General features: G+C 47.5%; 1 protein-coding gene across 1 annotated transcript in view; it reads right to left on the bottom strand.

Moving 5' to 3' along the window:
* The window catches only part of LOC147435308 (tRNA ligase 1-like), a 238268-nt gene that overhangs the window by 142402 nt on the left and 71314 nt on the right, over positions 1-24552 (bottom strand). Inside the window, exon 8 of the mRNA XM_086488390.1 lies at positions 21667-21792. Coding sequence (XP_086344516.1) covers positions 21667-21792 — 126 coding nt within the window. The remainder of the gene's footprint in view (positions 1-21666; positions 21793-24552) is intronic.

Raw genomic sequence — 24552 nt, forward strand, 5'->3', positions numbered from 1 at the left:
CTTTACCTTCGAGACGGCAGTTTGCTGTCAGGCCTATGCGGATGACTCTTTGTTTATGCCTCGCAATCATTCTGATGATGTACAGCAAATTATACATACTCTTCACTTGTTTCGATTGGCAGCAGGTCTCAAAGTTAACTCTTGTAAATCCAAGCTATTGCCTTTGAAGGAGTGTGATTGGCATAAGATATTGTGGCCTCGGGAGATTGTTCCTCCACATGTTCTGGTTCGCCATTTGGGTTATCCGTTGGGTTGGAATGTATCGGCTATGCACACACTAGACTGGGTGCTCCAACGTCTACATTCCAAGTTGAATTACTGGAAGCTGTCCACGTGGCCACTTCAGGTACGTCTCAGGATTGTTCAATGCATCCTTGTGGCTTATGTGCAGTTTTACTTGCCTTTGTTATCGTGGCCTCAGTTGCACTTGCAGTCCCTCATGTCCACTATTTTAGAGCATTTTTGGCGGACCTCGTCTACCTAGAAGAATCTTCAGCTTCTTTCTATGGATAAGCTGTGTTCTCCCAAGCGGCTTGGAGTATTAAATATTTTGGACTTGCCACATCATCTTTTGACTCGGAAAGCTATGTTGTTGTCAATTTTGGTGGAGCAGCGGCAACCCTAGACTCTCATGGTCACATTTGTGTACGCACATTGTCACCCCAGCTTTTGGTCATTGGCAATCGACTTATTGGGATGTTGTTTTTGGGAAGCTTGAAGGACACATTCCTGGATGTCCCTTTACTTCTTCTCTCATTGTTGATTGGGAGGTTGTCACTTCACATTTGGCTTGGAATGGGCGACAATCAGATGTGCGTAACTCTCTTCGTTTGGAGAGTCTGCATTGGAGCAGGGCCTTCGCTTCGACTTTGGTTCAACGGTCTCCTCGCCAAGCATATTTTCTTTCCCAAAAAGGAATCTGTCAGGTGCATCAGGTGCTTGATGACTCCGGTTCGTTCTTTCGTTCGCTGATGCAGTGTCCCCCTTTCGGTTGGGTCCTCGCTATTCTCCTCTCTGGCGGGAAATTGAAAGGATGCTTGCTGACTAATCACCCATTCCTCCTTTGGATGTGGACTCTCGCTTCTCCGATTGGAATCTGGCTACTACTAGATTGGACTGCATCCCAACTGGCAGTGTATATGCCATCCTTCACTCTGATATATGGATTGTGCATCATGGTAACCAGCTGTGGTTGCTTTTCGAGTCATCCTTGTGGTGGCAACACACATTGTCTCGCATCTGGCAGAGTCATTTTCCTTTGAAGGAACGTGTTCTCTTGTGGCGCTGCTTGGCGGGAGCTCTACCTATTGGCAATGTGTTACATGCTCAGCATATTGCGCCTTCCCACTACCCCAGATGCCTTGAAGCTGAGGAGACTGTGCCACACTTGCTATGGCGTTGTCGCCACTCCAGAACCTTCATTCGGCAAGTGTCGATTGCTCTTCGGCTGCATTTTCCTTACGGCTCTTTTCACAGACACTTTTGGCTTTTCAGGGTGCTCCAGTCACCGCATTCTCAGTTTGCGGTGTTCTTCACCTGGGTCAGATTTTGGACTCTGTGGGCCATTTGGCACCATAGAAACTCCTTCATGTTCCAAGGCACTTATGTTGACCCCTTCCCCTATTTCAAATTATCTCTTGGTCAAGCACTACAATTTGCTTATGACGTTGGAGACATCACTCTTGATGCCCACAGGATTTACTTTGTCTGCTCCTAGCTTTTGGAGCCTCATAGTGCTCTGCTCTTTGTATCCCTTTCTTTTCGTGGGCTTTCCTCGCTTTGAGGTTTTCCACTTGTAAAGTAATCAAAGCAGATTTACAAAAAAGTGTGTATATGTATGCACGTAGACATTGTATATGATATGTATATACAATATGTATATGATATTGTTATCTATATGATATGTACATACGTATCTATATGAGTGTGTGTGTGTGTGTGTGGGTGCTAATGTACAGTCGAGAGAGAGGTTTCGACGCACGCCTGTGTTGTTGCTCTCCCTGCGCAAATCGTTGTCTGCGCCTCTGTCCACACGCCCAACAGCCTGTGCGCGTTCTTCTGCCCTTCGTGAGGGCTTGTTTTCACTCTGCGTGAGGGCCTATTTTGCTCGCAGCACCTGCTCTGCTGCTGCCCAAGTCACCCTCGTCAGCAAGCTGGATATCGTGTGTGAGTGTGTGTGTAATCAACCTGCGAAGGCTGTTCAGCCTTGCACAGAAGATCTCAGCGTGGCCAGTTGCCCCTGCGCAGTCAATCAACAGAGATTTCTTTCAGTAGAGGATTTTCACACTAATATTCAATTGCTCGCTCTATGCCCTCTGTGGTTGGATGTACATAGTCTGTACGTTTCTGTACAGAGTTTAAAGCAATCAAAAATCATAAAATCCAAAAAATAGAGAGAGAGAGTGTGTGTGTATGTCAAATTTTCAAGCGCCCTTTATTACTGAGTATAAACGAATAAAACAGATGGCACCTGAGTCTTCGAAAATGGGTGAAATCCGAGCCTATCTGCTAGAGGATTTTAAAGGTGCACGGAATGCTTGAGAGGGGCACGAACCTGCTACTAAAGTGCTCATTCCTGTTCAGGCACTGATGGACCAGTGGCGCAATATGCTTTGAATGCGGTTATTCTGTTTTTCCCAGGCAAGATGCCCATTGTGCAAGACGTGGGTCAGTGGGTGGACTTCTTACTTGAACGCCAAGCAGTTCGAGGCGTTTAGTTTGGTGCCAGAGGATTCTATGACGTTTTGCTAGCAGATGCTGATGCCCGTAACATGTTGCTTGAGTTGTCTCCCCTGTTTTTTGGTACTCAGATGACACATGTATTGCCGTGGGCACTTACCAAGGACTATCAAAGCCTAATCCGTCATAAATGCCCTGTATGGGTGGAAATCCTTGATTTTCCCCGCACTTGGCGGCACTTCCTTCCTATGCTCGCCTCTCGTTTGGGAAAATTGATTTGTCCTCCCAAACTCGATGCTAATACAAATCGCTTCTGTGTGCTTTGGGACACGGATGTTCCCACCCCTAAGGGTATTACTGTCAATTCGGGGGACCCACTCATTGGGAAACGCCCTTTCAAGCTTAGATGGGGAAAATTTGCAAATTCATGCTTTCGTTGTGGGAAATTTGGACATATGCAATCCGAATGTTCCGAGCCTGTTTTGCAACTCCCTCTTTCGGCTGTCCCTCAGCTCGCGGTCTCTAATGAGAGAGAAGTCTCTAATCCCAGATTTGCCGTTGTTACAGCTTCTATACTACCTAATGTCGTACCTTCGGAGAAAGGCAAGGTTAAATCTTCGGCTTCCACGAATCCTCTAGGTAGAGGAAAGTCGTTTTCTTCTTCGGAAACCAAAAACAAGGGGAAAAATATGCCAGTGGAAGGATCTCCTTGGGTGACCCCCAAGAAGACTGTTAAGATATGCTCGCAGCTTTCTTCTCATAATTATGTACCTCCTGAGGTTAAATTTGCAAGACAAAAACCGCTTCCTTGCAACAACAATCCATTCATACATAAGGAGGTGCACTCTTACAGGGATGCAGTGGTTCATGGGACTTTTCAAGAATCTAAAAGTTTAGTTGCCCTTGAGACAAGCATGCAAAAAAATGTGGTTGAGTTGCGGGCTGTTGATGTTGACGTGCTTATGGGCACGTGAACTTAGTCACATCCTTATTTTTCCTCGGTACATATCTCTTAAATGCATAGTTGTGTAAAATGCATTTCATTTAATGTGCGTGGGTTATGTAACCCTGATAAGTGGAGACTAACCTAGCACTATGTACATACATGTAAGGCTGACATTGTGGTTTTGCAAGAGCATAATCATGTTTTTGCCTCGGTACATATCTCTTAAATGCATAGTTGTGTAAAATGCATTTCATTTAATGTGCGTGGGTTATGTAACCCTGATAAGTGGAGACTAACCTAGCACTATGTACATACATGTAAGGCTGACATTGTGGTTTTGCAAGAGCATAATCAACATGATTATGCTAGGAAATGCTCGTTTTTTGCGGGATACTAGATAGCATATACTGGTTCGTTGGGCTTTTCGGGTGTTCTCATTATGATTAGGCATGAGTTGCAGCCGGTTTTGGCGCATAATGATCCGGCGGGTCGTTGGATGGCGGTCCAATGCACGATCAATGGTCAGATTTATGAATTTGGTGGTGTTTATGCGCACACGACCTCCGGACAACAAGCTATTTTGTGGTGTGAGATATCCCCTTATCCATGGCTTTCCAATGCGTTGCTTTGTGGTGATTTCAACAATGCACCGGCTTCATCTGATACCATAGGACATTCTCATATGTTAAGCATAGAATTGCAAGCTTGGACGGATCTTGTGGCATGTACATGAATGTTGGACCTGTGGACCCTCTTGCATCTTGATGTTTCGAATAATGCTTTTTCTGCATATTGTGCAAGATTAGATCGATGGTATGTCCTTGACATGCAACAATTTGACGAGTTTGTGTGCGAAATGAGCATCGACCGTTCTTTGCTTTTATCTGATCGTGCTCCTGTTGTGATGTTGCTGCGCTTTGGGCAACTTCATTATGATCAGCCTCTTTCCAAGAAGCGTTTGTTGCATATCAACAATACATATCTTTCTCACGAGGTATTTCAAGAGATGATCTATGAGGTTATTCACCCTTTGGTTGCTCAAATGCATCTTGATTCTGATGTTGTCTGGGTTCACTTTGTTGGGCGTGTGCAGAGTGTAATTCAGGACTATGGCAAGCATTACATGTTTCAATTACGTGGTGATGTTGAGGATGCCAAGCATATGTATCAACAGCTCCAACTCTTAGCTGATGCACGTCTGTTGTCAGAAACTGAATCCACAGCCCTTTGTCAGGCCAGGGTGTGTCTGCTCCATAATGACAAACGAAAATTAAATAAATGGCAAACTCGCGCTCGTCATCAAGCGTTTGTGGACAAGGGATGTACCTCAAAGCAGTTTTTTAAGCACTTGCATCATTCGAGGGCCTCACAAACTATTAAGCATCTGCCGCAGTTATTCATGCACGACAACTTTTGTTATCTACGGTGCATTCAATTGTCTTGCCTCAGAATGCTTTGGCCAGGGAGGTGGCATTTACAGAGAATGAATTGCAATCAGCTTTGCTAGCTCTCGGAAGATGGCGTTCGCCTGGTTGGGATGGGCTCACTGTGGAATTTTTTCTCTCTTTTTGGGAGCCTTTGAAGGAACCTTTACTTTATATGATGAACGCTGCGTGGGTGAAACAGGATTTGTTTATTGAAGTTGATGCCTAAACAAGCGCTTTGTGAGCAGTTCTCGCATTGGCGGCCACTTTCTCTTATGCCGGTGATCTATAAAATCTTGGCTAAGGTCATTGTGAATCGTATAAAGGAACCTCTTATGGCTGGTATCCATTCCGCGCAATATGGCTTTATTCCTCGTCGCCAGATTTTGGATAATCTGGCTAATGTATTAATTGGAATGGAATATGCCAAATATACCCAGCAGGATGTTCTTGTAATGCAGGTAGACATTGAAAAGGCTTTCGATATGGTTCAATGGGATTTCATTGCTGATACCATGCAGGCCCTTGGCTTTGGCCCAAAGATGGTCAATGTCGTTTACTTCTTGTATGCCCGCAGTACATGTTCAGGCCTCCTTGATGGAGAGCTGACAAAACCTTGGCCTCTTGGATGCTCTATGAGACAGGGTTGCCCGCTTAGCGCCTTGTTGTATGCCATTGTCACTCACCCTCTCTTAGTGTATTTGGATCACTTGACTTCGCTCGGTCATCTTCATGGACTGAAGTTACCCGATGGGAAAGACTTTGCAGGTCACGCCTATGCTGATGATTAGTTGTTCATGCCTCGTAATAACCAGGATGATGTGTGCGAAATTATGCAGGCCTTGGATACATTTGGCTTGGCAGCAGGCCTTCGGGTTAACTTTCGGAAATCGAAACTCTTGCCTCTTGCTGTTTGTGACTGGTATCATCTTTTGTGGCCTGGCGAGATTTTGGATCCGCATGTGGTGGTCAAGCATTTAGGATATCCTATCGGTTGGCAGGTTACTAATACGCAACAAATCAATTGGGTCATGCAACGATTGAATGTCAAATTGCACTATTGGAAATTGTCTACATGGCCGCTCCATGTTCGACTTCATATAGTGCAAAGTAACATGAAGACTTATGTTCAGTTTTACTTGCCATTGTTGCACTGGCCTCACTTCCGCCTCTCATTGCTTTTGTCTATTATTGTATCTCACTTGTGGCACACCAGTTCTCATAAGAAAGGTCTCCGTTTGTTAGCAATGGAGAAGCTTTGCACTCCAAAGCGTCTTGGCGGGCTGAATATTTTGGACCTTCGCCGCCATGCATTGGCAAGGAAGGCTATGTTATTGCCCACTCTTGCATTGCAGTTTCAGCCATGGATAGTTATGGTTGCTCGCATATGTCGGCATGTTGTCACTCCTGCCTTTGGTCATTGGCAGACTTCCCTTTTGGAGACTGTGTTTGGCAAGATGGTCAGTTATATTCCTAGTTGCTTGATCACCTCTGGCTTGCTCTCACTTGGAAAGTTGTTACGGATCATCTCTCAGATGGGAATTCGTTGCGTTTGGAAAGCATTCATTGGAGCAGGGCGTTCTCTTTGACCCTAGTTGATCAGTTGCCTCGTCAAGCCTACTTCCTCTCTGGTCATGGCATCCGCACAGTGGATGATGTGGTGGATTCATCCGGGAATTTGCTTACCTTTTCTCAAGCGGAAACACGTTTTGGGTTGGGCCTACATTATCATCAGATTTGGAGCTTACTTCGGCATATGCTGGATGTTTTTCTCCCTATTCCGCCCTTGGCCGATGGATGTCGTATGCAGGATTGAAAATTATGGGACTCTTCTTTGGATGCGATTTCCACTCGCCATACCTATGCTTCTCTCTTGCAGGACTCTTGGCTGGCTGATCATTGTGATCATTGTGATGCGCTCTGGGATTTACACAAATCTGATCAATGGTGGAAGCGGGCTCTTACTGTAATTTGGAAGTTTCGCTTGCCTCTTAAGGAGCGTTTTTTTCTTTGGCGTTGTTTGCTAGATGTTCTTCCAGTTGGAACACTCCTTGCGGCGCGTCGTATTAGCTCCTCTTGTTGCGTCGGTTGCTCCGCTGCTGATGAGACTGTCCGACATCTGCTTTGGGAGTGTCATTGCACCAAGGCTTTCCTTCGCCGTGTTTCTGCTTGTATGCACCTTCGATTTCCCTCAGCAGTCTTCCACAAACGATTTTGGCTTTTTGGCATTTTCCCGAATTCCCTCCACCAATTTACAATTTTCTTCGCATGGGTCAGATTTTGGTCGCTATGGTCCTTGTGGCACCACTGCAATCTCCGCATGTTTCACCAGCATGATGCAGATCCGTTTCCATCGTTCAAGTTTTTGTTGAGGCAATCATTACATTTTGCTTTTGACATTGGGGACATATCCCTGGAAATCTTGCAGCTCTTCTATGCTTGCTTTTAGCGCTTCTGTATGGCAGAGCACTTCAATGTTCTTCCCTTTGTATATGATCTTTTTGGTGGGTTTTCCTCGCTTTGAGGTTCCCCACAGGTAAATTAATCAAATCAGATTTACAACAAAAAAAGTGTGTGTATATGTATGCACGTAGACATATGTATATATGGCCTACTGGACCCTAAGGCATGATGCAGATCCTTTGCGTTCTTCAAGCTTTCTCTTAGGCAATCTTTACATTTCGCCCTACAAGCTCGTGATATCACCACAGAGATACATCAGCGTCCCTATGAATGCTTTTAGCCATATTGTACAGCCGAACATTTCTGTGTTCTTTCTCTCGTATATGATCTTTTCAGTGGGTTTTTTTCGCTTCAAGGTTTCCCACTAGTAAATTCATCAAACGATTTACAAAAAACATGTGTGAGTGTGTGCGCGCATGCGTGTGTGTGTGATTTTCTCATTGGCGGCCTATTACGCTCATGCTTGTGGTAAAGAAATTGATGGCCAAAATGCTTGTTAGTCGACTCTCGAGGGCTTTTTGCATGAAGGCTTGCATCAATCTCAATACGGTTTCATTCCTCAACGTCAAATTACTGATAACCTTGCGAATGTCATCATTGGAATGGAATATGCAAAATACACTCGACAAAATGTCTTGTTTATGAAAACCAATAATTTTGAGAGCTCGGTGTTGCTAACCCCCCCCCACACACACACACATCGCTCATACTTCCCCCCCCCCCCCCCCCCCCCCCCCCCCCCCCCCCCTCCTCCCTCGCACTGCGCGTTGTTTGCTCTGCCCGCTGCCTGCCTTGCGCACAGTTGCTCCCAGTGCGAAGCCAGCCCGCCTCAGCCCCGCGCCCCCCCAACCTCAGCCTCGCGCTCTCCCACCCCTACCTCGTGCCTTCGCGTCACATTCTCAACCTTATCCCCCTTCGCGTCACATTCTCAGCCCTTAGTTAGGAAATTTTTCAGCCTACTGTGGTTTCCTCGTCACCATTGCCCTTCTCGATTCAGCAACAGACACTGAATGGCGGCTTCTGCTCCACCTTAAGGGGACTCTACAGCAGCCCCCTCGACCGACATCGCAGAGCCAACCCTTCGACTTGCTCTTTCGCCAGAAGAGCAAGCGAGCTTGATAGCCGAAGTGGAACGCTTGCAAGCCACTTCGGTTATCTGCAAGATCGTAGGCACTCGGCCCAATAAGGGCGAGGTTCAGGATCTACTTCAGGCCCACCTTCTCTCCAATGTGGGAAAAATTACCGATGTCCAGATCCTCAGGAGAGGGTACTACCAGATAGAGTTTGAGTCTCCAGAGATGACGGCCAAGGTGATTTTGATGAGCCCACTCGATATCCGAGCATCGAGCTTAGTTCAGACGATGGCATCATGGTTTTAACCCTACTACTACAGGTGTGCTTGAGGAGGAGGCCGACTTGCCGATCTCGGTCTGTTTCCCAGGCCTGAGGCGAGAGTACCTCCCTCTTCTCCCCAGGATTGGTTCCATGTTTGGGACACTTCTAGAGTCCCCGCACACTGCAGCTTCAGTTGTGGCCAAGGCTGCAGGTTTACCTACTGTGCGGGTTCTTGTTCAAGACACACGCTCCCTCCCGAAGGTGGTACTGCTGCCTCGGGTGAGTGGGGGTTGGATCCAACAGAGTGTGGAGTATTCGGGTCTCCCAAATCAATGTTTCATTTGCAAACAGATGGGCCATTTGGCAAAGGCCTATCCTCGCAGGAGACCTCGACCCACAGCGCATGCGCAGCGTCCCAAGACTGAGCATGTCCAGCAGCCAAATACACAGGACGCACAAGCTGGCACCTCGACTGAGACCAGTGATCAGCCAGACAGTTGGCAATAGGTGCCTGCCGCTGCCGACAGGGGCGAGCTCGCCCCACTGCTCCCCCTAGCGGCCGACCTCCTGCAACTCAACAGCTCTGGGTTTCGACAGAAAATTGTTTAGACACCCTTCAGCAGGACCCGTTCGAGGAAGCCCCGTCCACTTCAGTTCCTCCGCCTCCACCTCCTCCTCCCTCAGACGCTGCCACTCCGCCTTCACATCCTCCTTCCTCAGACGCAGCCACTCCGCCTCACCCGCCTCCTCCCCACCTCCACCCCTACGTCCCTCCTCTCTCCTCGGTGGGGCCCACAGCCTCATCTCCCGACCCCTCCATCACTCCTCCTCACACGCAGGGGATTGGACACACGTTTACCACGAGGCGATCTCTTGGTAGTGCTTTCGCTACAAGCCGTGTGGCTCGGGAGGGACAGCCCCATCTCAAGCCGCCTTTTTTGGTGCCAACTTCTGCTTTTGCAGCAATCGCTAGAGGTTTGACTAGCTTTGACATTCGCAGACGCTGGGACTTCTTCGACTACAGTTTCACACGGTTCCTGAGTGACTCTTCTCCTGACCTAGAGGACGCTTGCTTTCAAGTCCACGTCCTCTTTCTTGCAGCTCGAGGCATTGAGGATTTTTACACAACGGTGGATTTCTCCTTCCCGCTGTGCGGTAGGGATCCTACAGAGTGGACCCTGCACACAGTTCTTGACTAGCTCCAGATTCAAGCTACTAAGTTCTCACACCACACACGGGACTTAGGGGTCATAGATTTGGTACAGACACTTTGGCCTCTTGCCAAGTTCAGCGTGACGCAACCGGATGCAGCGGGTTGCAGGCACATTGTGATGCATCTGTTTGCTGACACTCAGAGCCCTTGCTATGTATGTGCACATGAAAATTCTTGGGCATAGGAGGTAGCCCTACGAGTTCCACGCTCCGCTTGGTCCTGGGCGGGACAATCACTCCATTCGCGCTTGTCTAGAGGTCGTTCGGATGCGGATTACTCCCCATCCAAACTGGCCACAAAGATAGCGAGGTTGGTTGTTGTTGCAGCATCTGTTTTCTCTCAGTACCTCCATGAGGATCATCTCATGGAATGTGCAGGGATTAGGAGGGCCCCAATTTCAGCGTCAAAGGGTTCGGCTGCGTCAGAAGCTTCAGAGATGCCTTGTGGGTGGTGAGATTGACATTCTTATGCTACATGAGCATCATCTTTGTGAGAGCCGCATTAGACGGTGTGGTCAGATGTTGCGTGGTCGCTATGAGACATTTTGGTCCATTGCATTTGGACTTGGAGGCATCCAAGGTGGGATATGTATGACTATTGCAGATTCTTTGCAGCAGGCCATTGTGGGCAGAGGGATTGTTGTGCCAAGCAGGGCTCAGTGGATTACTATGCATGTTCAGGGTTGCCTCATGGGCTTCCTAACATCTACGCGCCCAATGTGGCAGGTGCTATTGTAGCATCTGTTTTCTCTCACTAACTCCATGAGGATCATCTCATGGAATGTGCAGGGATTAGGAGGGCCCCAGTTTCAGCGTCAGAGGGGTCGGTTGCGTCAGGAGCTTCAAAGATGCCTTGTGGGTTGTGAGTTTGACATTCTTATGCTACAGAAGCATCGTCTTTGTGAGAGCACCATTAGACGGTGTGGTCAGATTTTGCGTGGTTGCTATGAGACGTTTTGGTCAGCTGCATTTGGACCTGGGGGCATCCAGGGAGGGGTATGTATGACTATTGCGGATTCTTTGCAGCAGGCCATTATGGGCAGAGGTATTATTGTACCAGGCAAAGCTCAGTGCATTACTATGCAGGTTCATGGTTGCCTCATGGGTTTCCTGAACATTTATGCACCCAATGTGGCAAGTGTACGGGCAGAGTAATGATGAGCAATGGTGTGTTGGGAGGAAACTCAACATGTTGGAAGACCCATCTAATCAGATTGGAGGTGGCCATGTCAGGGTACACGGGGCACAGCTGGCAGCTTGAGAGCGGTTTTGTATGACTATGAGGGTTTCTAATGTTTGGCAACACTCAGGTTCTGTGAGACCCCCTGACAGCTTGGTTTTCTCTCGTTCTGATCGCAGAGTTGGAGGAGTGAATCTATCTAGGATAGCTCGCTTCTATGCTAGTGACCACATTTGTGACTGGGTGGGTCAGTTTGCATCTTGGCTGGGACATTCTTTTTGGACCATGCACCAATGATCCTCAGAGTCACAGATAGACAGAGGAGGGGCAGCACGATGCTACACATCCTTGAAAAAATCTTGCTAGACTCTCAGCTCATAGAGCGAGTGGTGGCTCTTTGGACAAAGGGCTTGGACACGCAAGACTCTCCCGCTAGCAGAGTGGCCTCTGGACTTGCTCAGCTTAGTCGGTTCTTTCTTCAGGAATCTACGATCCGCCTGGCTGAAACGAAAGAGAAGGAGCAGCGTCTTCGACGGGGTGTTGCTTCCTAGCAGAGGATGCAAGAGTAGCACCCAGACAGTCCCTGGTTGGAGAAGCAGTTGCAACAGGCTCGCCAAGAGATTGCCAGCACAGAGGAGAGGCGTCATGAGTTTTCTTTCCATCGAGAGGCATCTCAGTGGACCTAGGTGGGTGACAAAGTTACACGGACATTCTTTGAGATAGTGGGACCCCCGGCATGCGCACGCCAGTGTCAGCCAGTTAAGGAGGCCCGACGGGTCAGTTGCTTCAGAGCTAGAGAACATGCATGTAGTTGCTACTGACTTTTATCGTGACTTGTTGTCAACAGAGCCTTAGTCGGAGCGTCAGGATGCATGCAAAGAGCAAGTTTGGGCACAGATGCCTTGACTTGTGACTGAGGAGATGCGCCAGAGGCTTGAGCTGCCTCTTCAGCTAGAGGAGCTCCGCGTGGCCCTCAGAGCACTTCCCCGTGGTAGCTGTCCAAGTGAGGATGGTTTGACTCCCAGTTTATTCTTAGAGTACTAGGACTTGCTTTGCTCAGACCTCTGCAGCGCATTTCAGTACATCTTACACACAGGAGAGATGCCTGACAGCATGAGTGAGGGCTTCATTTACCTCATTCCCAAGGAGGGTGGTTCATTGGATGAGATTAGGCAATGGCGGCCCATCACCATCCTTAACTCAGCCTACAAAATTCTTGCCAAGGCTTTGAGTTTGAGGATTTAGCCACTTCTAGAGAGCATTATACATGGGACCCAGACAGGTTTTGTCAGGAAGCAGAGTATCCTTGACAACTTCTTTACTTTTTGGGAGGCTTCTGTCCTCGCGTGCCTCCGTGGTGAGGATCTGGTGATACTTCTTCTCGATTTTGAGAAGGCCTACGATAGAGTTGACTGGGACTTTTTGGAGGGCAATCTTCGCAGGATGGGCTTCTCAGATGCCTGGATTAGAGGTGTGTCAGCTCTTTATAGATGTGCACACAGTCGAGTGCTTATGGCAGGAGGTAGAGGAGATCAGTTCATGCTCACACATTCGGTCAAACAAGGCTGCCCTCTTGCCCCCTTCCTCTTACTGTTTTATGCTGAGGCGATGAGCAAATATTTGGTTTCACAGAAGGTTGGTTTACGTGGCTTAGCGCTTCCTATTCGGGGCGATGAGCTACTGGATGCTGAGTTTGCAGACGACTCAGCTTTGTACTTGGAGGGCCAGGAGGCCAACCTACACAAGTGTCAGCAAGCTCTTGAGACCTTTTGTTGTGCATAAGGCGCACTGATCAACTGGAGAAAGACGGTGGCTTTCATGGTTGGTAGTGCTCCTACGCCTGATTGGCTGCCAGGTGAGGGTTCTAGATGGATCCCCCCAGGGACTGCAGTTTGTTACTTGGGCTGTCAGGTTGGATTGGACTTGTCTCCTGAGTGGCAAATTGCTCCCCTCCTCATGTCCATCAGGAGGAAGCTGTTACATTGGAGCTCGGCAGGACTTTCTTTGGCAAGCAGAGTTGTAGTGGCCAACCAGGTGTTGTTGGCTACTATGTGGTACATTACATCTTGTTAGATCTTTTCGAGCTCTTGCATCAGCCAGGTAGAGAGGTTGATCAAGAATTTCCTTTGGTCAGGGCGCGATACTCAAATAGCGCGGGCCAAAGTGGCCTGGTAGGTCATCACTCTACCTTGTTCTCAAGGGGGGTTGGGGATCATAGACCCAGCACAGGTAAGCAGAGCCCTTCTTGGGAAGTTTGTTGTCAGAGGACTGCTTCTAGGGGAGGAGCCCTCGAAGGAGTTTTTGCTTCAGCGGCATAGAGCTCAAGTGCCTCAGGCTGGAGGCCCTTGGAGACCTTCCACCAGATGTATTTTCACAGAGATGCGCAGAGTTGGCCTGAGCAAGAGACTAGAGGACCGTTTTACTGTGAGCCTTCTTTGATCCTGAAAGCAGCTATGGAGAGGCCTGGAGTAGGACCAGCCTACTTGCTCGGAGGAGTGCCTAAGACAGCCATTTGTTTGGAACCCCATGGTCGGCACTCAAAGAGGCCACTTGGTTGGTAGAAGGCCTCATGTCTCTTGGGGTCCCATGGCAGAAAGTCCAGCACGCACTTTAGGTGACTAGCTACAGTTCTCAGGTTTGTCACAGGAGCTTCAAAGCATCCAGCTACAGGGCATGAGAGGGGTGCAGAGCATGTGCCACGACATCACACAGGCAATACCGGATGAGTGGCTTACACCTCTCGAGTCAGCAACACTCAGATGGATGGGGGCCTTCACGAGACTGGAGGTTCTCATCGCCGTTCGAGCTTGCTCAGAGACTGTACCCTCCATGTTTTTCGAACTACAGGGTGAGGGTCGGTTACATAGAGACTCAGTAGAGGCCCCACAGGTTGCAGAGTGTTGTTTTCAGAGAATCAGAGTTGTGGGCATCTGTGGGAGGACCGTGTCATAGATCTTGACCCAACAACTCTTGAGAGAGGCCACTAGAGACTGTGGGCTTGGGAGAGGTGTCCACTGGCATGTGCAGTGGGACCTTGGAGAGTGGTTTTGGAGGGACCCTTTCTTCTCAACCGACCATCCAGGTGTCCTTTTCTTTCAGTACACTGTTCGACTGGGACGTCACATAGTGGCAGCACGGAGAGGCTCGTCCTGCTACAGCACCTGATTGGAAGCAGGAGGGTCTCACAGCTGAGTTCTTGTCAACTTTTTGGGCGAGGTTGTGGGACGCCAGACAGCCGCGGCGAGTCACATTGTTCCAGTGGTTGGTTGCACATAGAGCTACAGCAGTGGGGAGTTGGCTTGTACATAGTGGCCTCTCGGCATCATGTGCAGCTTGTGACCATCCTTTCGAGAGTCAACGTCACTATCTTTGGGACTGCCCTATGGCACAGCAGGTTTGGCTTCGTGTCCTTCGGCTGATGCCAGCACTTTCCACATCACGGCAGTACACTTGGGGGGTAGCTGCTTGGTCCACTCTCACGGACCCGGCACTACAGTTTGAGCTATCCTCCACCAGCAGGATGATAGTGATGTAGGGGAGTCGACCTACACTCAAGCCTGCTATACAGAGCTTACTCCACAGGAGTGGTGCAGTGAGAGGGAGGAGTGTTGGGAGCTCATCTGCGGCCTGACACTCGGGTTAATCTGGCGGGCCCGCTGCTTCAGCATCTTTGAGGCTCGCCCTATAGCACCAGCATAGACAGTTCGAGATCTTTGGCTAGAGCTGATTCATACTCTCAAAGGACAGTTCGAGAGACTCCAAGGCAGCTCCGACCATATGCGGGAGTGTAGAGAGGGGTTCCTTCGACTCTCGCATCCAGGGCCTTTCTTCACCATGGTCCAGGGTGTGCTCAGATGGCACTACCGTCCACCTGTGTGGCTTTTCCCTCCTCCCATCTCTTGATTTAGCCTCATTGTACATATGTCGTTTGTTCATCGGGAGAGTCTCCCTTGATGATTGTTGTAACCCTCTCTAGTAGAGGTAGTTGTAGCCCTATGGGCAGTTTCATTAACTAATAGAAGGATCTCTTTCTCGAAAAAAAAATGTCTTGGTTATGCAAGTTGACATTGAAAAGGCATTTGATAGTGTTCTTTGGGATTACATTGCGGATACCATGCATCAGTTAGGATTTGGGCCTATGCTTTCCCGTCTCGTATTTTTTTTCGTAAGCACACAGCACTTCTGCACGTTTGTTGGATGGATCTCTCACAGAATCTTGGCTTTTGGACTCTCAATAAGGCAGGGATGCCCTCTCAGTGCTTTGCTTTATGCAATCGCTACACATCTCTTGCTTATGTGTTTGGATTTCTTGATCTCCACTGGTAGATTGCATGGCCTAACATTACCTTTTGGACAACATTTTCTCGGTCAGGCCTATGCGAATGACTCTTTATTATGCCTCGCAATCACTATGATGATGTACAACAAATTATGCATACTCTTCACTTGTTTGGATTGGCGGCAAGCCTCAAAGTTAATTTTTGTAAATCCAAGCTTTTACCTCTAACAGAGTGCGATTGGCATAAGATATTGTGGCCTGGGGAGATTGTTCCTCCGCACGTTATAGTTCGCCATTTGGATTATCCGCAGGCTTGGGATGTATCAGCTGCGTAGAAACTGGATTGGGTGCTCCAACGTCTGCATTCCAAGTTAAATTATTGGAAACTGTCCACATGGCCACTACATGTGTGTTTCCGGATTGTCCAATGCATTCTCATGGCCTACGTGCAGTTTTACTTGGCTTTGTTATCCTAGTCTCAGTTGCGCTTGCAGTCCCTTATGCGCCTAGTATTTTGGAGCATTTCTAGTGGACATCTTCTCGCACCAAGGGTCTTCGGCTTTTATCTATGGACAAGCTGTGTTCTCCCAAGCGGCTTGGAGGGCTGAATATTTTGTACTTGCAACATCATGTTCTCGCTCGGAAAGCTATGCTATTGCCAATCTTGGTGGAGCAGCAACAGCCCTGGACTCTCATGGTCTCGCATTTGTGTACACATATTGTCACGCCATCTTTTGGTCATTGGCAATCGACATATAGGGACGTTATTTTTGGGAAGCTTGAAGGTTGCATTCTTAGTTGTCCCTTTACTTCTTAACTCATTGTTTATTGAAAGGCTATCACTTCGCGTTTGGCATGGCAAGGTAGACAATACTCTGTGGGTAACTCCTTTCGTTTGGAGAGTTTGCATTAGTGCAAGGCCTTCTCTTCCACTTTGGTTCATTGGTCTCCTCGCCAAGCGTATTTTCTTTCCCAAAAAGAAATCTGCCAGGTGCATCTGGTGGTGGATGACACGGTCATGTTCTTAAGTTCACTGATGCAATGTCCCGTTTTCGGTTAGGTTTCCACTATTCTCCTTTATGGCAGGAAATCCAAAAGATGCTTGATGATCACTCGCCCATTCCTCCATTGAATGTGGACTCTCGCTTCTCTGATTGGGACCTTGCTACTACCAAGTTGGATTGCATTTCAGCTGGCAATGTCTATGCCCTCCTGCAATTTGATGTGTGGATTGTGCATCATGGTAATCAGTTGTAGTCACTCTCCGAGTCATCCTTGTGGTGGCAACGAACATTGTCCAGCCTTTTTTGGCAGAGTCATCTACCTCTGAAGAACGTATTTTCCTGTGGCACTGCTTAGTGGGAGCTCTACCTGTTGGCAGAGTATTACATGCAGGGCATATTGCGCCTTCTCGCTGCCTGAGATGCCTGGCAGCTGAGGAGACTGAGCCACACTTGTTGTCGAGTTGTCGTTGCTCCAGAGTCTTCATTCGACAAGTGTCGGCTGCATTTTCCTTCTGCCATTTTCGATGGACTGTTTTGGCTTTTTGGGATGCTCCAATCTCCGCAATCTCAAATTACGGTGTTCTTTGCTTGGGTTAGATTTTGGGTTCTGTGGACCATCTGGCACCATAGGAACTCATTAATGTTTCAAGGCACTGATGTTGACCCCTTTCCCTATTTCAAAATGTCGCTTGGTCAAGCGCTGCATTTCGCTCATGATATTGGGGACATCACACTTGCCTACAGGATTTACTCTGACTGTTTCTAGTCGTCGAAGCCTCATCATGCTCCGCTTTTTGTATCTCTTGTTTTTCCTGGGTTTTCCTCGCTTTGAGGTTTCCCACTTGTGAATTTTATCAACATGATTTACAACAAAAAAAGTGTGCGCGTACGTGTGTGCGTGCGTGTGTGTGTGTGTGTGTGTGAAATTGAGAATTGACCATTCTTTGCTTTTATCTCATCGTCCTCCTGTTGTGATGTTGTTGCGCTTTGGGCAACTACACTATGATTTGCCTCTTGCTAAGAAACGTCTACTTCATATCAACAATGCATATCTTTCGCACGAAGCATTCCGTGAGATGATTTACAATGTTATTCTCCCTGCGGTCGCTCAAATGCATCATGATCCTTATATTGTCTGGGTTCGTTTTGTTTCGCGTGTGCAGAGTGTAATTCAGGATTATGGCAAGCATTACATGTTTCAATTACGTGGTAATGTTGATGATGCCAAGCATGTGAATCAACAACTCCAACTTTTAGCTGACACATGTTTGTTGTCTGAAAGTGAATCGACGGCTCTTTGTCAGGCCCGGGTGTGTCTACAGCATAATGATAAACGGAAATTGGACAAATGGCAGACTCGTGCTCGCCATTTGAGTCTTTGTGGATAAGGGATGTGCCTCAAAACAGTTTTTTAAACACCTGCATCATTCAAGCGCTTCTCAAACTATGAAGCAAGTTATGCTCCAACCAGGCGATTGAACAGCGTCAAAACGTGAGCTTGCGGATGCCATGGTTTCCCATTTTAGGAATGTTTTTGCCGCTCCCCCCACGGCATCTACTGAGGTTCTTCATGCACGACAGCTTTTGTTATCTACAATGCATTCAATTATCTTGCCTCAAGATGCTTTAACCATGGAGACGGATTTTATAGAAAATGAATTGCACACAGCATTGCTTTCTCTTGGACGATGGTGTTCGCCTGGTTGGGATGGTCTCACTGTGGAATTTTTTCTCTCCTTTTGGGAGCCTCTCAAAGAACCTTTACTCTACGTGATGAACGTTGCGTCGGTAAAACAGAATTTGCCGATATCCTGGAAAGAGGGTTTGTTGAAGTTGTTGCCTAAAAAAGAGCTTTGTGAGTTGTTCTCGCATTGGTGGCCAATTACTCTCATGCCGGTAATATATAAACTCTTGGCTAAAATGATTGTGGACCGTATCAAGGAAGCTCTGATGACAGGTATCCATTCTGCACAGTATGGCTTCATTCCTTGTGGCCAAATTTTGGATAATCTGGCTAATGTACTGAATGGAATGGAATATGTCAAGTATACACAACAGGATGTTCTCGTAATGCAGGTAGACATTGAAAAGGCATTTGATATGGTACAGTGGGATTTCATTGCCACTACAATGCGGACCCTTGGATTCGTTCCAAAGTTGGCTAATGTTGTATACTTCTTAGATGCTCACAGTACGTCTTCAAGCCTTCTTGATGGTGAGCTGACTGAACCTTGGCCTCTTGGATGCTCTATCAGACAGGGTTGCCCACTTAGCGCTTTGTTGTATGCCATTGCCACTCACCCCTTGCTACTGTATCTGGATCACTTGATTTCGCTTGGTTGTCTTCACAGGCTGAAATTACCCAATGGCAATGACTTTATAGGGAAGGCCTATTGCTGATGATTCGTTGTTCATGCCTCGCAATAAACAGGCATTGGATATTTTTGGCCTCGCAGCAAGGCTTAGGGTTAACTTTTGAAAATCCAAACTCTTGCCTCTTGGTGTTTGTGACTGGCATCATCTTTTGTGGCCTGCCGAAATTCTTGATCCGCATGTAGTGGTCAGGCACTTGGGATATCCTATTGGCTGGCAGGTAACTAATACCCAACAAGTCGACTAGGTCATGCAACGATTGAATGTCAAATTGCACTATTAAAAATTGTCTACATGGCCGTTACATGTTCGACTTCGTATTGTCCAAAGTATCATGATGGCATATGTTTAGTTTTACTTGCCGGTTTTACTTGCCGTTGTTGCACTGGCCTCGCTCTCGCCTCTTGCTGCTTATGTCACATATTGTATCTCACTTGTGGCGCACTAGTTCTCATAAGAAAGGCCTCCGTCTGTTAGCAATGGAGAAACTTTGCACTCCCAAGCGTTTTGGGGGGCTGAATATTTTGGACCTCCGCTGCCACGCATTGGCAAGGAAGGCTATGTTATTGCCTACTTTGGCACAGCAGTCTCAACCATGGACGGTTATGGTTGCAGATCTATGTCAGCATGTTATCACTCCCGCCTTTGGTCATTGGCAAACTTCTCTTTGGGAGATTGTGTTTGGCAAGATGGTCAGTCGTATTCCTAGTTGCTCAATCACCTCTAGTTTGTTTTCTGCTTGCAAAGTTGTTACGGATCATCTCCCTATGCATGGCAGGTAGCAAACAAATGGAAATTCATTGCATTTGGAAAGCATTCACTGGAGTAGGGTGTTCTCTCTTACTCTGGTTGATCGGTCGCCTGCCAGTGGATGTCGTATACAGGATTGGAATTTATGGGACATTCTTTTTTATGCGATTTCCGCCCGCATTATCTATACTTCCCTTATGCGGGACTCTTGGCTGGCTGATCACTGTAATGCACTTTGGTCTTTACACAAATCTGATCAATGGAGAAGGGCTCTTACTGCAATTTGGAAGTTTCACTTGCCTCTTAAGGAGCGTCTCTTTCTTTGGCGCTCTTTGCTGGGAGTTCTTCCGGTTGGCACCCTCCTTGCGGCGCGTCACATCAGCTCCTCTCGTTGTGTCAGTTGCTAGGCTGGTGATGAGACTGTCAAGCATCTGCTTTGGGATTGTTGCTTCACCAGGGCTTTCCTGGACCGCGTCTCTGCTTATATGCACCTTCGTTTTCCCTCCGCAGTTTTCCACAAACGATTCTGGGTTTGTGGCATTCTTTCGCCCTCCCCTCAACGATTTGCGATCTTCTTCACATGGGTCAGATTCTGGTCGCTATGGTCTTTGTGGCGCCAACGCAATTTGCACATGTTTCATCGGTATGAGGCGGATCCTTTTCCCTCGTTCAGGATTTCTCTGAGGCAATCGTTACATTTTGCATTTGACATTGGGGACATATCCGTGGAAATCTTGCAACTTTTCTCTGTTTGCTTTTAGCTCTTTCATATCACAGAACACTTCTGTGTTCCTCCCTTTGTATTTGATCTTTTTCGTGGGTTTTCCTCGCCTTGAGGTTCCCCACTTGTAAATTAATCAAAGCAGATTTACAAAAAAGTGTGTGAGTGAAATGGATTCTAGATACGACTCATTTTAGGGTTTGGGGGCATCTGTAACGCTGGTCACGGGCAGCCTGCGAAGCTTCAGAGTCGGGGCGCTCAGGGAAGTTTGCGGCAGGGCGTGAGGTGAGTGTCTGCAGATGGTGGTGCAGGTTGGCGTGGTGGGTACGACCCTGTGGGGCTGCGGTGTACGGGACCCGGGCAGTCCCAGCTTCGCCATTTTGCCCATCCTGAGTCCCCCTCCCTTCTTTTTGGCTCTTGGGAGTGGACCATCCTCCCACCTCACTTCTGTGGGGGAAATCAATGGCCAGTGATTTCCAAAGGTCCTGTTCGTGTGTTCGTGCATCGGGTGGCAGCTGAGGCCTGGACAGGTGGCCGCGAAGGTGGATTTTGTGAGGAGAACAGCTCCCCATTCAGCATGGCTCTGATTTTGGGTTTTGGTGGCCCATGGTGCTTCTCTGAGTGTAACAGGCTCTGATTATGGACGATGAAGCTGTGATGGTTTACCAGTGCTGAGGCTGTTGGTCGAGGTTGGAGTGGTTTCTGGGTGGCAGCTAGGAGCCCCTCTGGTGGCACCTTTGACCAGGTGAACTTTATTTATGCATTTTTCGGTACTGCTAGCTATCTTGGACGTCGTCTGCTCGGTGTGAGAGGGCTGGCGGTGGTGGAAATCCAGTATGGTTTAGCTTGACGTAAAGTGTGTGTGTGTGACATGGGGGGGGGTAGATGTACGGTTTATTGTTTGCCCAATAGTGACAATGACCAAACTGCATCTAAGAAGCTTTATTAAACATATAGGTCCTGACAACAAACCCAAGATCAAGTGTCAAACATCAATCCTGCTTACTATCAAGAATCAAAATTAAACAATGTCATAATCATGACACTATACAATTCGCCCCTTTGTTAGCCTACATTTCCATGGAAATCAGCCTACTGTTTCACGCCGTTTCACGCAACTTAAGGCTATGTTTCCTTGAGAAAATAAAAGAATGGACAGGCTGGGATTGACATAAGGTATCAAAAATGGCAAGAAACAGTTTCAGACCGCTCATAGCAAGGTCAATTAAAGACAACTTAGTGCTGATAATTCAAAGCCAAACTTCTGAAATAAAAGGCCTAACGAAAGACAACTTCTTACCTTCGCAATCAGCCAATGGAAATTCTTCTAGCACTTTCTGCACTCTTTCTGTACTTTGAGGGGAGACAATCCTTGCCACCAATCCCTCTAAAATTTCTCCTTGTACCTCTGCATGACTTTTAGATGCTGTGACAATGAAAGGCCAATCTCGAGATTAGTAGCACTCTTTCTGTTCAGCAGCCCAAATAATAACATAAATGCATTATCTTGAGATTTGCACACAAAATTGAGCAAGCAATACACATAAGCCTCCAAGCTACGAGTGCATAAAATTCAAACCAAAACATGTGGAAGATATTTCATCCTTTAGTAGAATCACACATATTGTCACAAGTCATACACATAATTACAGAACCTACAGACAATCAGGTTTTTTAAGGGGGGATTAAGTGATTTCCAGTTTTCATGAGAATTATTTCACCTCTATTAATTTGAGCCAAACTACCACAATAAGGTTTATACTATGGTCTTTAGGGTGCTCGAAGTAACTCTGTGTAAAGCATCAAGGAATAGTCTGCATATTGCGAAAATAATAAAATCTCTCCATCTAAGTGACTCACTTTGGAGGTCTCACTCTCTTCCTCTCCTCTCACAAAAATCACCTAATTAGAAAGATCATTTTCATTAGATCAGGAATGGCCGAAGCTGATACATGAGGGAATATTTCCCTCGAGCTTTACATCAAGAATTAGCTTCCTACCCCTTGTGTTCCAAAGTATTCTTCTTATTGTAGATGTCCATAAGGCCTTCGTCTTGTAGCACCTAGAAGCACCAAGTAGTGTCACAAAATGATGACATAGCATGAGGACAACCGTACCGGAGGCCAACCAGACGGACCCAGCCATACACTAGGCTGATATGTCCCACAAATGGTGGCGTGAAAGGCCACCGAAAATCCGTGTCCGTACAGCTGCTGACATGGCAGTCCATGTGGTAATGACATGGCAGTTGCTAATGTGGCGGTGATGATGTGGAAGATTCTAAATTGAGCTACATTTTGGGTGCCATTTCTTAGAATAACAGATGCTAGAGTGCTTTCAACGCTAGTTTGGTACCCAAACATGACATTAAGTGTCGATTTCAACAAAATGCCACATAGATCTAAAAAGGAATATCCAAAAATCCTTCTGAGAACCTTTTATACACTAATCATAGTATTTGTAAGAATTGTCTCCTCGGCCTTTTGAGATTACCGTGATAAAGAATTGGACCCACAAACAGTCCTCTCACACAACTGCATGTAATATTTTTGAAGAGTAGGTACTCCATGCTCAGAAAAAATATCGAGGCCAAGACAAAAGGTAGACTACTATTTATATTGTTGCCACATAGTTCTATAGGTTTTATCCTTTAGAAAATTGCTTCAAGGTTGTATTGAATTGTGTCAAGTTGTGTGGGTCTATGCAAGTTTTATGCATCTGAGCATATGTAGACTATTCATTTATATTGTTGCCGCATAATTCTATAGGAATTACCGAATAGAAAATTTAAGATTGTATTAAATTGTGTTAAATTGTCTGGGCCATATTGAGAATACATACATGGGTGCCTTTGGCACGAGCTCGCTGCTGCTGCACGCTTCCTCCGCCATCGTTGCTTCCCTCCCCTCTCACCCTCACATAGCCTCCTCCCCTGCGCGCTGATCCCTCCGCGCAGCCCCCTCTGCGCCCCAGCCCGCCTATCCGCCCCCTACCCGCCACTTGCATCCCTGCGCGCCCGCCCGACATTGCCACCTGCCCCCCTTCCCCCCCTTTTCTTTCTCGCTAGCCTCCTTTTCGTCCTCATCCATTCCCTGTGGGCTGCTTATCTAGTGGCCTTATCTTCGTCATCGTCTTCGCCTCCCTCCTTCCACGCAAGAGACACAGAATGGCAGTTCCTGCTTCACCACAGAGGGACTCTACTAAAGCCCCTCGTCTGACACCGCGGAGCCGACCCTTCAACTTGCTCTTTCACCAAAAGAGCGAGCGAGCTTGATGGCCGAGGTGGAACGGCTTCAAGCCACCTCAGTCATTTGCAAGATTGTTGGCACTCGGCCCAGCAGAGGCGAGGTTCGGGACTTGCTCCAGGCCACAGTCCTTACCGAAGTGGCAAGATCATTGATGTGCAGATTCTCGGGAGAGGCTACTACCAGATAAGAGTTTGAGTCTCCAGAGATGGTAGCCAAAGTAATCTCGATGAGCCCGTTAGGCATTCGGGTGACTCGAGCTTACTTCAGACAGTGGCATTACGGCTTCAACCCGAACGACAGTTGTGCTTCAGGAGGAGACAGATCTTTCCATCTCAGTTTGCTTTCCACAGCTGAGGCAGGATTATCTTCCCTTCCTTTCGAGGATTGGCTCCATGTTTGGGATGGTCTTGGAGGCCCGCGCACTTCAGATTCAGTTGTGGCGAAGGCCACAAGGTTACCCACTGTACGGGTTCTTGTTAGGAACACACATACACTCTCGAAGGTGGTTTTGCTGCCTCGGGTGAGTGGTGGTTGGATCAGACTAGGTATGGAATATTCGAGCCTCCCGAACCAGTGTTTCATTTGCAGACAGATGAACCATCTTGCCAGGGCTTGTCCACGCACGAGAGCTCGTCCAGCTCCACAGCCGCATGCCCCTAAGGCAGGCCCCTCATTGAGTTCCGAGGTCCCTCCATCCAGGGCTTCCAAGGACCTACGATGCACGTTGATCATCAAAGTTTGCAGTATTTCTTGTGTCAACTGAAGTTGTCCAACAAGAAGATGAGAAGGGAAAATTTGTTGTTGCACTTTCACTTCAGATTGTTTACATTGAGGGCAAGAAGAGTCTGGTCACAAATGCGATATCTTGCAAACCACAAAAATCTGCTCCCACGACCATTTTCCATCATGTGTTTGATGCTATGAGGGAGCACCTCGAT

Source organism: Adiantum capillus-veneris, chromosome 18, assembly GCF_014529385.1.
Source record: "Adiantum capillus-veneris isolate H3 chromosome 18, ASM1452938v2, whole genome shotgun sequence".
Taxonomy (NCBI): Eukaryota; Viridiplantae; Streptophyta; class Polypodiopsida; order Polypodiales; family Pteridaceae; genus Adiantum; species Adiantum capillus-veneris.